The 15617-nt window shown below is 41.4% G+C and overlaps 1 protein-coding gene across 4 annotated transcripts in view; it reads left to right on the forward strand.

The window, feature by feature from the left end:
* The window catches only part of Fgd4 (FYVE, RhoGEF and PH domain containing 4), a 153825-nt gene that overhangs the window by 91876 nt on the left and 46332 nt on the right, over positions 1–15617 (forward strand). For all 4 annotated transcript variants that reach the window (NM_001415054.1, XM_087575450.1, NM_001415055.1 and 1 more), the window contains 2 exon segments: positions 3768–4275; positions 15094–15183. In NM_001415054.1, the coding sequence (NP_001401983.1) occupies positions 3768–4275; positions 15094–15183 (598 nt within the window).

Here is a 15617-nt window from a genome sequence, read left to right on the forward strand (position 1 = left end):
ATGGAGAGAAACTTGAAGCAATCCCACTAAAATCACAGACTAGACAAGTCTGCCCACTCTCTCCCTACTTATTCAATATAGTACTAGAAGTCCTAGCCAGAGCAATCAAACAACAAAAGGAGGTCAAAAGGATACAAATTGGAAAGGAAGAAGTCAAAATATCACTATTTACAGATGATATGATAGTAGACTTAAGTTACCCCCAAAAGTTCTACCAAAGAACTACTAAGCTTGATAAACAACTTCAGCAGAGTGTCTGGGTATAAAATTAACTCAAACAAATCAGTAGCCTTCCACTACTCAAAGGATAAACAGGCTGAGAAAGAAATTAGGGAAACGACACCCTTCATAATAGCCCCAAATAATATAAAATACTCAGGTATGACTTTAAAAACCAAGCAAGTGAAAGATCTGTATGACAAGAACTTCAAGTCTCTGAAGAAAGAAATTGAAGATCTCAGAAGATGGACCTCCCATGCTCTGGACTGGCAGGATTAATATAGTAAACATAGCCATTTTACCAAAAGCAATCTACAGATTCAATGCAATCCCCATCAAAATTTCAATTCAATTCTTCATAGAGTTAGAAGGAACAATTTGCAAATTCATTTGGAATAACAAAAACTCAGGATAGCTCAAACTATTCTCAACAATAAAAGAACTTCTGGGGTAATCACCATCCCTGACCTCAAGGAGTATTACAGAACAATAGTGATAAAAACTGTATGGCATTGGTACAGAGACAGGCAGATAGATGAGTGGAATAGAATTGAAGACCCAGAAATGACCCACACACCTATGGTCACTTGATCTTTGACAAAGGAGCTAAAACCATCCAATGGAAATTAAGATAGCATTTTCAACAACTGGAGGACAGCATGTAGAAGAATGCAAATCAATCCATTCTTATCAGCCTGTACAAAGCTCAAGTCCAAGTTGTTCAAGGACCTCCACATCAAACCTGATACACTCAAACTAATAGAAGAAAAAGTGGGGAAGAGTCTCGAACACATGGGCACTGGGGAAAATTTCCTGAACAAAACACCAATGGCTTATGCTCTAAGATCAAGAATAGACAAATGGGGGGCTGGGGATTTAGCTCAGTGGTAGAGCGCTTACCTAGGAAGCGCAAGGCCCTGGGTTTGGTCCCCAGCTCCGAAAAAAAAGAACCAAAAAAAAAAAAAAAAAAAAAAAGAATAGACAAATGGGATCTCATAAAACTGCAAAGCTTCTGTAAGGCAAAAGACACTGTCATTAGGACAAAATAGCAACCAACAGATTGGAAAAGTATCTTTGTCAATTACCTACATCTGATAGAGGCCTAATATCCAAAATATTCAAAGAACTAAAGAAGTTAGACTCCAGAGAGCCAAATAACCCTATTAAAAATGAGGTACAGAGCTAAAGAAAACATTCTCAGCAGAGAATTATCAAATGGTCAAAAAGCACCTAAAGAAATGTTCAACATCCTTAGTCATCAGGGAAATGCAAATCAAAACAACCCTGAGATTCCACCTCACACCAGTCAGAATTGCTAAGATCAAAAACTCAGGTGACAGCAGATGCTGGTGAGGATGTGGAGAAAGAGGAACACTCCTCCATTGTTGGTGGGATTGCAGACAGGTACAAGCATTCTGGAAATCAGTCTAGAGGTTCCTCAGAAAATTGGACATTGCACTACCTGAGGACCCACCTATACCTCTCCTGGGCATTTACCCAAAAGATGCTCCAACATACAACAAAGACACAGGCTCCACTATGCTCATAGCAGCCTTATTTATAATAGCCAGAAGCTGGAAAGAACCCAGATGCCCTTCAACAGAGGAATGGATACAGAAAATGTGGTACATCTACACAATGGAGTACTACTCAGCTATCAAAAATAATGACTTCATGAAATTCATAGGCAAATGGATGGAGCTAGAAAATATCATACTGAGTAAGGTAACCCAATCACAGAAAAACACACATGGTATCCAATCACTGATAAGTGGATATTAGCCCCAAACTGGAATTATCCAAGATGCAATCCAGGGACTACATGAAACTGAAGAAGAAGGATGACCAAAATTCGGATGCTTCACTCCTTCTTAAAAAGGGGAACAATAATATCCATAGGAGGGGATATAGAGGCCAAGTTTAGAGCAGAGACTGAAGGAATGACCATTCAGAGCCTGCCCCACATGTGGCCCATATACATACAGCCACCAAACTAGGTAAGATGGATGAAGCTAAGAAGTGCAGGCTGACAGGAACCGGATATAGATCTCTCCTGAGACACACAGCCAGAATATGTCAAATACAGAGGTGAATGCCAGCAGCAAACCATTGAACTGAGAGTGGGGTCCCCACTGAAGAAGTTAAAGAAAGGATTGAAGGAGCTGACGGGGCTTGCAACCCCATAAGAACAACAATACCAACCAACTAGAGCTTGCAGGGACTAAACCACTACCCAAAAACTATACATAGACTGACCCATGGCTCCAGCTGCATATGTAGCAAAGGATGGCCTTGCTGGTCACCAAAGGAACAAGAAGCCCTTGGCCCTGCCAAGGTTAAACCCCCAGTGTAGGCGATTGTCAGTGTTGGGGGAGGGTAATGGGGCTGAATGGGGGGGGGATACCTTTATAGAAGGGGAGGGGTAGGATTTAGGGGGTTTGTGGACAGGAATCCGGGAGAGTGAGTAATATTTGAAATGTAAATAAGAAATACCCAATTAAAAAAAAGATAAATAAAAGATTAGAGGAAGTAGTAGAGTGTGCTGCTTAAATAGACCAACCAAGCAAAGCCTCTCTAAAGGCCCAAATGACAGAGGGGAATGCACTCCACCCATGTACTGGGGAAGATTGTGCTGGCAGAGGAGAGCAGGGCTACTGACCCTGATATGCACAGAAACGGAGAACTACAGGAATGTGTAAGACCACAGTAAGAAAGGCGGTCCCAGGAGGCGGGAGACGGAGCAGCTGGAGAAGGCAGATTCTTGCTGATGTCCTGGAGATATGAGGGAAGTCTTGCATGTATGAGGATCTGATGTGTGAGGACAAGATTGAAGAGATCGAGAGCAGAATTAAAGAAAACCTTTAGCAATGCACTGGCAGCTGCTACAGCATGTACAACATACATAATGTTCCTACTTTCCAAATAAAACCAACTTGGTTTTATAGCCTGTTTATAAGCTAGGAACTCATGCTTGTTTTAAAAATGATTAAGAAATAAAGATCTTGGGGCTGGAGAGATGGCTCAGCGGTTAAGAGCACTGTCTGCTCTTCCAGAGGTCCTGAGTTCAATTCCCAGCAACCACATGGTGGCTCACAACCATGTGTAATGGGATTCAATGCCCTCTTCTGGTGTGTCTGAAGATAGTGACAGTGTACTCACATATAATAAAATATAAATCTTAAAGAAAGAAAGAAAGGAAGGAAGGAAGGAAGAAAGAAAGATAGATCTTGGAAAAAGACAAACTCATTGAACAAAAATATTTCTTTCATCTCAATCTTTACTAAATAAGTTGTATTAGTAAAAAAACATTTCCAATCAGAAAAGGCTCAGGTTTATCCATCTGCTTTTGGTTTGAGCCTAGCCTTTGACAGCTGAACCATCTCTCCAACATTGACCCTTCCTATCTGCTTGTTTAAATGTAGCTTGTGTCCCAAGAATCTGTTTCTAAAACCATCGTGTAGAAATGATGTCTCTTTTAACCTGAAATTGACTTGTCTTCATTCCAAAACTTTTCAGGCCAAAGTTTCTTTTTGTATTTTATCTTACAGTGTCCTGTCAAGTTACACTGATGTGCAAAAAGATTCTACTATGAACCTAAATATTCCTCAAACTCCAAGACAGCATGGGCTAACCTCCACAACTCCACAAAAGCTTCCATCCCACAAGTCTCCACAGAAGCAGGAAAAGGATTCAGATCAGAATCAGGGCCAACACGGTTGTTTGGCCAATGGTGTGGCGGCTGCACAAAGCCAGATGGAGTGTGAAACCGAGAAGGAGGCTGCCCTTAGTCCAGAGACAGACACTCAGACTGCTGCTGCCTCTCCTGATGCACATGTGCTGAATGGAGTAAGAAACGAAACCACCACAGATTCTGCATCCTCTGTAACCAACAGCCATGATGAAAACGCTTGTGACAGCAGCTGCAGGACTCAAGGGACTGACTTAGGGCTTCCCTCAAAAGAAGGAGAGCCAGTGATAGAAGCTGAACTCCAGGAGAGGGAAAATGGACTGAGCACCGAGGGACTGAATCCGCTGGACCAGCACCATGAAGTGAAGGTAAATTGTAAACAGTCTCAAGGCAGGGTAAGCACTGCTTAGCATCTCACAGCACTCATGAGATCAAAACTCAGGTTACCCATGCCAGCAGAGAAACCATTTGCAAGCTCCAGGGCTGGTGGGTTTTACCACCTCTCAAAGGTGCTTCCTCTTTTCTTCTTATGTAACTTCTTTTGATTTTTCTATTGTGATGATAGCATTGTAGGAAAACCACAGCAACTGTGTTGTGCTGGGAGGCAGATGTTGCAATAGATCAGTATTGTTTCCCTGGGGCAAAAAATAAAAAAACAAAAAAAAAAAAACAAAAACAAAAACAAGTATGCATAGGAATGAGCAGGAACTATTAACTGTCACACGGGGGTGGGGGCGGGGTGGGGTGTATCACCCTAGGCAGGGTGGAACTGTAGGAAACTGGTCCAGCATCCTGAGATGGAAGGGAAGCTAAGGGACCCACTACAGGCTGAGCAGTGCTCTCTTGAATGGTGTCTGAGTAGCTGTGCAGTAGATCACTCAGCTTCTTTGGGAGGCACCATAAAGGTGAGTACAGGAACATTTGCTAGATGTGTTTTGTCACACTGCTTAGAAAATCCTTTTAAAATGACAAAGTAAAATATTATTGAACAAACATAACAACAACAAAAAAAATCTCGAGATGATTCCTGGCCCATCTGTTAACTCAGATATTTTTTTCTCTGTTATAACAATTAAATATTCATTTTTGTGAAACAAGTGGGCACCACAGCAGGTCTTGGATCATTAATTAGGACACTGTTGTAAGAGTGGTTTGGGGCTCTGCATTGTAGATCATTCATGTCACATTCAAGCAGAGAAGATGTTTCTACCATATCCACATCTTGTGCATTGATAGGAATCTGGATTTGAATGTGACAGTGATGGATGGATTAGTTTGACGGAGGAGGTTTTTAGGCAGTCTAGCATTCAGGCTGTGGCATGGTTACTGCTGGCTGCTTCTGGTCCAATTTACAATGACAATCAACTCAGATATTTTTAATGTGACTCTAACCACAGGTCGCTTTGGTCTTGTTTCCATCAGTATCTTACTCTGGGGTTTTAATAGCATGGCTTTCATGGCTCATCTTAGATTTCTTGGTGTCATGTCAGTTTCTTTCTGAACTTCCCTAATCTTTAACATGCTGTGTATATCTCTGGAAACATCCTAAAGATTCCTATTGCTCAGTCTTTGTCATTGATTATACTACATAAATCAGCATATACTACATAAACATCAGCAAATGGAAAAGTCCAGGTTGTAAATCTGCTTATGATAACTTACAGTTCTATCCCAGGCATAGTCAGAATATAAAATATCATAAGTGAAGGACTGATTCTGAATTATTAAAGTGACTGACTGGGGGTTGTATTTAGAACTTTAACTGAAGTGCAATCAACAGAGATTATAATTTTAAGCAAATGGGAAAGAGAAAGTGACGAGGCTTTACCACGTTGTCTGAAGCAGCAAAGAAACAGTGCTGTGAAGGGAATCTCCTCCTGCCCCAACAGCTGAGTAAGGCTTAGTGTCTCCTTCCTTGACCTGTGGTGAAGGGAAGGGACACTTGAACAAGGCTCCATGGTGCACAGTGAGACGATGCCCTCAGGAGCATCTGTGCTGCCACAAGTGCTGCTGTCCCCATTCAGGGATTGGACGGTGGTTCCTGTGGTCACTGGCTGGCCCTCTTTCCACATTTTGTTATTTGTTGTATTTACATGCTCTTAGATGAAGCTTACGTGACTTGAGTAAGATGCAGCACAATTTTCTTTTTCTTTCTTTTTTTTATTGAAAATGGTTATTTTTTATATAATATATTCTGATTATTGTTTCCCTTCCCTATACTTCCCAGATCATCCCTTTTCCCCAATCCAGCCAAATTTACGCCCTTTCTTTCTCTTTCTTATTAGAATAGTACTAGGCATATAAAATAATAAGATAAAATAAAAACAAATACAGCTGTGTAGGACTAAACAAACATTGTATTATTAGGTTAAGGAAGCATAGAATAGGCACCCAAATCCTATGGGAGAGAGAGCTGGACTCTCAGAAGTGCAGACAATCTTGAGAGCTCAGGGGAGAGCTAACATTGCTGGCCCAAGAGGAACCTGCCTAGTGCCTTCTGGATACAGGAATCTAGGAGCAGTCAGGGGAAAGAGCCTTCTGGTTTCTACCTGCACCCAGAGCTGAACTGGTCCCACAGCTCTCTGTACCCACATCTGGTGGAGGAGATAGCTGGACTCTCAGAAGTTCGAACAATTATCCAGGAAAAAAAAATCTGTCATATTTGTACTTTCTAATTGTGACTGAACTTGTAACCCCGACCACGAGAAGAAGAGGAAGAGAAGGAGGAGGAAGAGGAGGAGGAAGAGGAGGAGGAGGAAGAGGAGGAGGAAGAGGAGGAGGAGGAAGAGGAGGAGGAGGAAGAGGAGGAGGGGGTAGAAGGAGAAAGAGGAGGAGGAGGGGTAGAAGGAGAAAGAGGAGGAGGAAGAGGAGGAGGAAGAGGAGGAGGAGGAAGAGGAGGAGGAAGAGGAGGAGGAGGAAGAGGAGGAGGAGGAAGAGGGGGAGGGGGTAGAAGGAAGAAGAGGAGGGAGAAGAGGAGGAGGAAGAGGAGGAGGAAGAGGAGGAGGGGTAGAAGGAGGAAGAGGAGGAGGAGGGGCAGAAGGAGGAAGAGGAGGAGGAAGAGGAAGAGGAGGAGCAGCAGCAGCAGCATAGGATACCACAGGGCCTCGACCTGATAATCAGTGAGTGGCACATGCTGTGTAGGGATGATCTGTTGATCCAAACCAAAGCCAGCGTTAATGTGTGATAGTGTGACTTTGCTTTCTGTAGCTTACCACACTGTGTTTCTTTATCTCAAGATGCAATATATTAATGGTATAGGGGTATTATGATTTCTTTTTTTTAATTGGATTTTTTTATTTACATTTCAAATGTTATTCCCTCTCCTGGTTTCCCGTCCATAAGCCCCCTATCCCATCCCCCTTCCCTTCTTCTATAAGGGTGTTCCCCCTTCCCACCTCCCCAACCTGACATTCCCCTACACTGGGGGTTACAGCCATGGCAGGACCAAGGGCTTCTCCTCCCATTGGTGCCCAACAAGACATCCTCTGCTACATATGCTGCTGGAGCCATGGGTCTGAACTCAGCCTAGCCTTGTACTCCTTAGGCTGCCCAAGCTAGCCTCAAACTCCCAACTCTCGTACCCCAGCCTACAGAGTGTTGGCACACAGGCACACAGTACCATATTCAACTGAAGAAATGCTAATATTAGAGCCACACCCCTCAAAGTAAATATCTTTGAACTTCAAAATTAAAAAATGAAGGTAAGTTTAAATCATAAGTATTTTGTAATACCTTTGGTTACTAGGCAATACTTTGAGGAAAGAAACACTGAATAACTTTTTTAATAATAAGTTTACCCTGTGGTCCTGGAACTATAGAGAGATTTTCATTTACATGATATTCATTAGGGACCATGTTAGTTACTTTACTGTGGCACAGTATCAAAACTAAAATAACCCAAGGGAAGGAAGGTTTGTTTGGACCACATTGTGAAAGTCCAGTCCAGTCTGGAAAGCATGCAAACAGGTAGCCGGCCACAGTGCACCTGTAACCAGGAAGTAGATAAATGCTGTCATCTCCCTGCTTACTCCTTTTTCATTCAGTGTGGGAGCTCAACCATTGGAACGGTGCCGTTCATACTCAGGATGGTTCTTCCCACATCACTCAAACCTTTTTGGAAATATTCATAGACACAGCCACAGATATGTTCCCCTGGGGTTCTAAATTCAAACAAGCTGACAATCAAGATTAAATACCATACCCATGTTTATCAACTTGATACCAAAACAAATCACTTTAAAGCATGACATCCCATCCTTAACATCTCTTTATTTCAATGCAAAATCTGCTTATCCAATCTCCAACTGCCCTTATAGTCCTTACCTATTTAATCACATACAAAGGCACACACTCACAAATACCTAAAGAAATCCTTAAAACATGATTCTTTTTACCTTAAAGAGGGAGGTTATAGGGTATTTCTTCATATCACTTACTGCACATTTTAATTATTTGAACTCAACTATAATTAGAAGATGGCAATTGGATTGTTTATTGACTCTGTGTTAGGTAGCCATTACTATTTCCAAAGGTGCACAGGACAGAAGGTTTATTAATATAATAAAGTACTTAGGACAAGGCAGAGCTCCATAGAATTCAGAACTGCCAAATGTTTACAAATTGTGGTTACTTATTTAAATTTCCTAGGTTAAAATAAATCATGGTAGTCTCACTGTGCCAGTGAAATTTAAAGCTACTTCTGGGCTGGAGATGTGTCTCAGTAAGAAAATTACCTGCCCAGTATGTTTGACAATTGCGTCACAAGCAACATAAAAATAAAACAAAATATAGCCACTTCCTTATTTATGGGTAAATTTAATTCAGCCTGGTAACATAAAAAGAAACATCAGCTCACATAACTTAAGTTTCTTTTATGTTCACAAAGCACAGGCCACTTCTGAATCCCCAAATGTGTGGATTTCTTCCAACTAGAGAGCAACAATCAGCTGTATGGAAACTTGCCGGTGCCTTGGATTTAGTTAGTTCAGATACCAGTTCTAGTTCTCAGGTTGAGGGTTTAGTCTCCCAAGACTGAGTTAATTTCTCTTAAATTGCAAGCCATAAACTCAAATCGGGCTTATGACCAACTACTACAAATGAATTTACACGACACCCTCATCACATTTGGTTTGCTTGAGTGGTTCACAGAACAAAGGAAAGCAAAATGTTCTGTGTGTGGGTTATTGTACACATGTTCCAAAAATTAAAGATACAGATTCATAAGGGAGGATACCAAAGAGGAGGTCAGGCTTCCCTGCCCTCTCTGTGTACTCTTTGTCTTGCAGGAAACTCCACGTGTTCAGCTACCCAGAAAGTCTCCAAGCTCAGTTTTTCTGAACTTTGTCATTCTTTTGTCTGGAGATATCACTGAGTAAGCATAACTGCTAATAGACTGCTCTGAAGCTCAGCTTCACCTATCTCTTCTTGTTGGCATTCTTTGCTGTATAGACAGCCCAGGACACCTTCTGAATGAAGAGGTTCATTATGATATACTTTTGGGCAATGACAAGTAAGAATTTCTTTATGGTCAGCTCCAGGTCAGAGGTGTGGAGGATTGGATCTGCCTTGGGATGTTTTGTTTGTTTGTTTGTTTGTTTGTTTGTTTGTCTGGTCTGCCTTGAAAACACAAAGGGAATTTTTTTAACGTGTCATAAGATATGATAAATATCACAGAGCCCCATCCAGGTAGAGACAGCATTTCCTCATAAATCTAATAGGTGTGTCTTAAAAGATAATCTGTTAAATTGGAAACAAATTTTCCATTGTAATGTGTGGATTTTTATATACGTGATAATTATTAAAATGCTTTTTAAAATCTATATCAAAAGGAATTTCTTTGGGAAAAAATAAATATCAAAATGCACCATAGCTATAGATATCCTGTTAAAGCAGATTTTATCAGCAGACAATTTGTATCTCTTCAGTTCTATGCTTATATTAAAGTCTTATTTTTTCTGCATGAAAAGATAAGAGGAAACTATTAAACTACATAACAAATTTTTGCATAAAAATCCTTTATGAATGGAATTGATATAGTGATTTTGTAACTATGTGACCCAGCTGCCTTCAGTTCAGTATTGTTGTTATATGTATAAGGCCTGAAAAGCAAAACTAAAAATTATTCCTGTTATAGTTAAAGGGTCAGGGGCTACACATGGTGCCACGGGCCTTTAATCCCACTCAAGGGCAGATAGACCTGAGTGAGTTCATAGCCAACCGTGAACTCAACCTCAAGAAAACAAAGATGACTTCTGGTTTTTGTCTGTGTCTGGAGCTGACCCAGTCCCACACCTTTCTGTACACAAATCCCGTCGGGGAGGGAGCTGGACTCTCAGATGTGCTGACAATCCTGAGAGCTCAGGGAAGAACATTAATTCTGCTTACATTCCTGGCCCAAGAGGATATGCCTAGTACCCTCTCTGCCCTTTGGGCACAGGAACATAGGACTAGTCAGGGGCATGACCCTTCTGGTTCAACTGGGAGTCAGCATGTAGAAGAATGCAGATCGATCCATTCTTATCACCCTGTACAAAGCTTAAGTCCAAGTGGATCAAGGACCTCCTCATAAAACCAGATACACTCAAACTAATAGAAGAAAAAGTGGGGAAGAGCCTTGGACACATGGGCACTGGGAAAAATTTCCTGAACAGAATACCAGTGGCTTATGCTCTAAGATCAAGAATGGACAAATGGGATCTCATAAAATTGCAAAGCTTCTGTAAGGCAAAGGACACTGTCATTAGGGCAAAACAGCAACCTACACATTGGCAATAGATCTTTACCAATCCTACATCTGATAGAGGGCTAATATCCAATATATACAAAGAACTCAAGAAAATGGACTCCAGAGAGTTAAATAACCCTATTAAAAATGGGGTACATATAAGAACAACAATGCCAACCAAGCAGAGCTTCCAGGGACTAAACCACTACCCAAAGACCACTGACCCATGGCTCCAGCTGCATATGTAGCAGAGGTTGACCTTGTTGGGCACCAATGGAAAGAAGAGCCCTGGGTCCTGCCAAAGTTCAACCTCCAGTGCAAGGGAATGTTGGGAGTGGGGGAGGTAAGCGGGGTGGATGGGAAGGGGAACAGCCTTATAGAAGTAGGGGAGGGGGAGGGGTTAGGAGCCTTATGAACAGGAAATCAGGAAAGGGAATAACATTTGAAATGTAAATAAATATCCAATAAAAAAAAAACTGGGGTATAGAGCTAAACAAAGAATTCTCAGCTGAGGAATAGAAAATGAATGAGAAGCACCTAAAGAAATGTTCAGGGGTTGGGGATTTAGCTCAGTGGTAGAGCGCTTGCCTAGGAAGCGCAAGGCCCTGGGTTCGGTCCCTAGCTCCGGAAAAAAAAAAAAGAAATGTTCAACATCCTTGGTCATCAGGAAAATGCAAATCAAAACAACCCTGAGATTCTACCTCACCCCAGTCAGAATGGCCAAGGTCAAAAACTCAGGTGACAGCAGATGCTGGTGAGGATGTGGAGAAAGAGGAACACTCCTCCATTGTTGGTGGGATTGCAAACTGGTACAGCCACTCTGGAAATCAGTCTGGTGATTCCTCAGAAAATTGGACAGAGTACGACCTGAGAACCCAGCTATACCTTTCCTGGGCATATACCCAAAAGACGCTTCAACATATAGCAAGGACCCATGTTCTACTATGTTCATAGCAGCCTTATTTATAATAGCCAGAAGCTGGAAAGAACCCAGATGCCCTTCAACAGAGGAATGTATACAGAAAATGTGGTACATCTACACAATGGAGAACTACTCAGCTATTAAAAACAAAGACTTCCTAAAATTTGCAGACAAATGGATGAAACTAGAAAATATCTTGATTGAGATAACCCAATCACAAAAACCACACACATTGTATGTGCTCACTCATAAGTGGATAATAACCCAAAAGCTCGAATTACCCAAGATACAATCCCCAGAACACATGAAGCTCAAGAAGAAGGAAGACCAAAGTCTGGGTGCTTCATTCCTTCTTAAAAGGGGGAACAAAAATATTCATAAGAGGAGATTTGAAGACAAAGTTTAGACCCAAGAGTGAAAGAATGGCCATTCAAGCCTGCCCGACCTGGGGATCCAGCCCATATACAGCCACCAAACCCAGACAATATTGCTGATGCCAAGAAGCACATGCTAACAGGAGCCTGATCTAGCTGTCTCCTGAGAGGCTCAGCCAGAGCATGACAAATATGAAGGCGAATGCTAGCAGCAAAGCATTGAACTGAGAGTGGGGTCCCCATTGGAGGAGTTAGAGAAAGGATCGAAGGGGTTGAAAGGGCTTGCAACATCTTAAGAACAACCATACCAACCAACCAGAGCTCTCAGGGACTAAACCTGAGAGTACACATGGACAGACCCATGGCTCCAGCTGCTATGTAGCAGAGGATGTCTTGTTGGGCACCAATGGCAGGAGCAGTCCTTGGTTCTACCAATGCTGGATCCCCCAGTGTAAGGAAACATCAGGTTGGGGAGGCAGGAAGGGATGGGTGGTTGGGAAGGGGGAACACCCTCATAGAAGAGGGGGAAGGACAGATGGATAGTGGGTAGTAATGGACAGCCAACCTGGAAAGGGAATAACATTTGACATGAAAATAAAAATATATCCAATAAAAAAGAAAACAGTCAAATTATGAAAAATATTACCACATTTTGCACATGGCATAAAATCTGCAACTTCTAAGGGTTAGCATCTCTTCATAGTAACCCAAACCAATGCTCTCATAGTCTGTAACTCCTCATCTGCGCCTCAAGATGCCCAGGAACTGTTCTGAGAATATGTGTGACTACACTGGATAGCAGTGAGCTCCCCTCTTACATGTGTGTGAGCTTTGACAGGGCCTGGCACCTAATGCACAATGGCTGTACCAGAATCTTTTGCTGAGCACTGCTGCCACCTTTGGGTTGTGCAGAGTAGAACCATATACTTGGCGAAGCTCACCTCAAGTACTTCTCCTAAGCGTTCTTCTTAAGATCCCACAGATCTGCGACCTCAGTGATGACCTCGCTGCATGTCAATAAAGAAGCTTGACCTGTCAGAGTGTTTTAATAGCCCATGAGTAGTACTTTGTTATAGCAAAAAGTCTTCTGAATTACTTTTTAAATAATGTCAGGGACCTGGAGAGATGGCTCGGTGGATAAAGCACTTGCTGAGTAGGAAGAGGACCTAGAGTTCAGGTTCACCAGAAGCCAGGAGAGGATGTGGGGATGTGCCTATAATCTGAGACTCAGGCAAATAGAGGTTGGATCCTCAGAGCAAGCTAGCTGTGTGGATGTACTCTAGGTTTGATCGGGGAAACGATTGAGAAAAATTCCCAACATTAACCTCAGGCTTTTACATAAAAGTTTATAGCTCTCACACACATACTACATACACATGAAAGAAGTAAAAAAAATATTGTAATATTTAGATATAAACCATATAAAAGAATGTAAATCAAAGGTAATCATCATTATGAGATAAAATTAAGAAGAGCTACTAGAAATAATGTGAATGTGTTACAAAGGAACCTAGGACACCAGGTGATTCCATTTCACCTGATGCTCTAGAAAAGCACAGATTCATGGTATCAGGAGCTGGACAAAGAGCCTAAAAATAGAGAAAGCAGCAGGAGCAAAAGTAGAATTTAGAAGAGATGGGAATATCCTGAGCTTGGTTTATGGTGGTGTTTGCATGCTTATATGAATTTCTCCAAACTCCAAAAGGGTGTGCTTTTCTGTCAGTAGATCTCCTGTCGTGTTCATACAGGCCAGATATAAAAGATGGTTCATTTTCATTTCTTCCTCTGAAGTGTATTCATATGAGTAAAAGCAAAGTTTTAGAGAAGTTCCTCATGTAGCAATAAATAAGGTGAGTTACAATGAAAAGACAGTGGACTTAGAGGATAAAGAAACTCTTGATTGGCACGAGCTTGAAATAAGGGTTGGAGAACACGGTGGCAGTGAGGAAAACTTGGTATTTTTTATCTTGTCTTTGAGATTATAATGAAGTTGTATTACTCCCTTCCCTCCCTCGCCTTCCCATATACCCCTCCCCACGTTCCTTCAAATCATGTACCTTCAAATGCATGGTCTCTTTTTTCACTAATTGTGTGTGTGTGTGTGTGTGTGTGTGTGTGTGTGTGTGTGTGTATTTTGTTCATTTCCTTTAATGTTTTTTAGGCTGACCATTCATAGGACTTGGTTGTCCAAACATGAACCATAGCCAGATAGATGAAATGGGAGGTGGGGGGAGTAACCAGGATGAGAGAGTTTATAGTTTGCTCATCAGGCAGAGGTTCGCACTCTGACATCTTGTCAAAGTCATAATTGCAAAACAGTAGTTGTATTTCCATACAGAAAACAGTAGTTAGTTGTATTTCCAAGTAGATAGCTGTTTGTTTTATCAGCAGTCTTCTATTGGATGCTGGGATTCTTACTGAAGCACGGTAGTTGATTAAAGGAGTTAGAAACCTAACAAGAAGAAATTCCTCTCATCATGAAATAAGGTTATATGAATAAATTTAACAGTTAAATAAATGTACCCATTTAAGGAACAAACAGTAAAATTAGACTTAATTATAGATGAATGAGGCCTGGATTACTGGTTCATACTTTTAGTCCCAGCACTAGAGAAGTAGAGACAGGCAGATCTCTGGAGTTCAGTGTCAGCCTAATCTACAAAGCTAGTTAGTTCTAGGCCAGTCAGGACAGCACAATGATACCCTGTCCCAAAAGGAAAATAAAAGTGTGAAAGTGGGGAGAGAAGGCATAGCTGGAAGAAGATTGGGATAAATTGATAGTCGTGCCTTAGCAGTGGGCACATGGTAATGCATTTTACTGTTTTCTCTTTTAATATTTATGATCATATATTTCACAATACATTTTTAAAGACAGAATGTTATTTACAAGGGTTAATAAATGAGACAGTGTGGTATTGTATGAAGGAGGTAAGAGCAAATGAATTATGGTACTGGGGACCAAGAAAGACAACATTCTGAGAAAAGGGGTAAACAGTGATGTTACCTGGCACAAACCAAACAGGTCTGATCACCCAGCTCGAGTTTACTTCATGTTCCTGAAACATTAGGGAAAATCCCATTTGATTGAGCTTTCTGATTGTTACTTAAGATAAATGTCTAAGCTTCCTTTTCTTATATGCAAATATCTGTTTGATTTTTTTTTTAGGAGACTAATGAGCAGAAACTTCACAAAATAGCCACAGAACTTTTGCTTACAGAAAGAGCTTATGTCAGCCGGCTCAACCTCCTAGATCAGGTAACATTTTGCTGTCATTCACTGTTCTGCTCTAGGTATTAAAGCATTTCAGGAGCTGCAGTGCAGGCCTGGCTGGCTAGGGTAGTGAAATTTACTTGCTTTAAGGAAATGTTCACAGCCTCACTGATAAATTTTCTGAATACAAGACGTTTGCAACTCCTAAGAGTATAGGTTTCTATGAAAAAGTTGCAGCATGGCTGTGTTCCAAAAATGTCAGACATTGTTATTTTTTGACCATTTATTGTGCTCTTGGGAGGCTGTGTCAACTACTAAAATCTAAACAGGCTATTGGTGGTTACTTTGGTGAATCTGCCTTGTTTGATGTGTTGTACAGTGTCATGCCACGGGGCTTTGAGAACCCACTTGTTTAGCCTGGATGGAACCTGGCTTCGTCATCCAGACAGTATTTGTTGCATACATGATTCCACTGTACC

The sequence above is a fragment of the Rattus norvegicus genome, chromosome 11 (genome assembly GCF_021556685.1).
Source record: "Rattus norvegicus strain SHRSP/BbbUtx chromosome 11, alternate assembly SHRSP_T2T, whole genome shotgun sequence".
NCBI classification, from domain to species: Eukaryota; Metazoa; Chordata; class Mammalia; order Rodentia; family Muridae; genus Rattus; species Rattus norvegicus.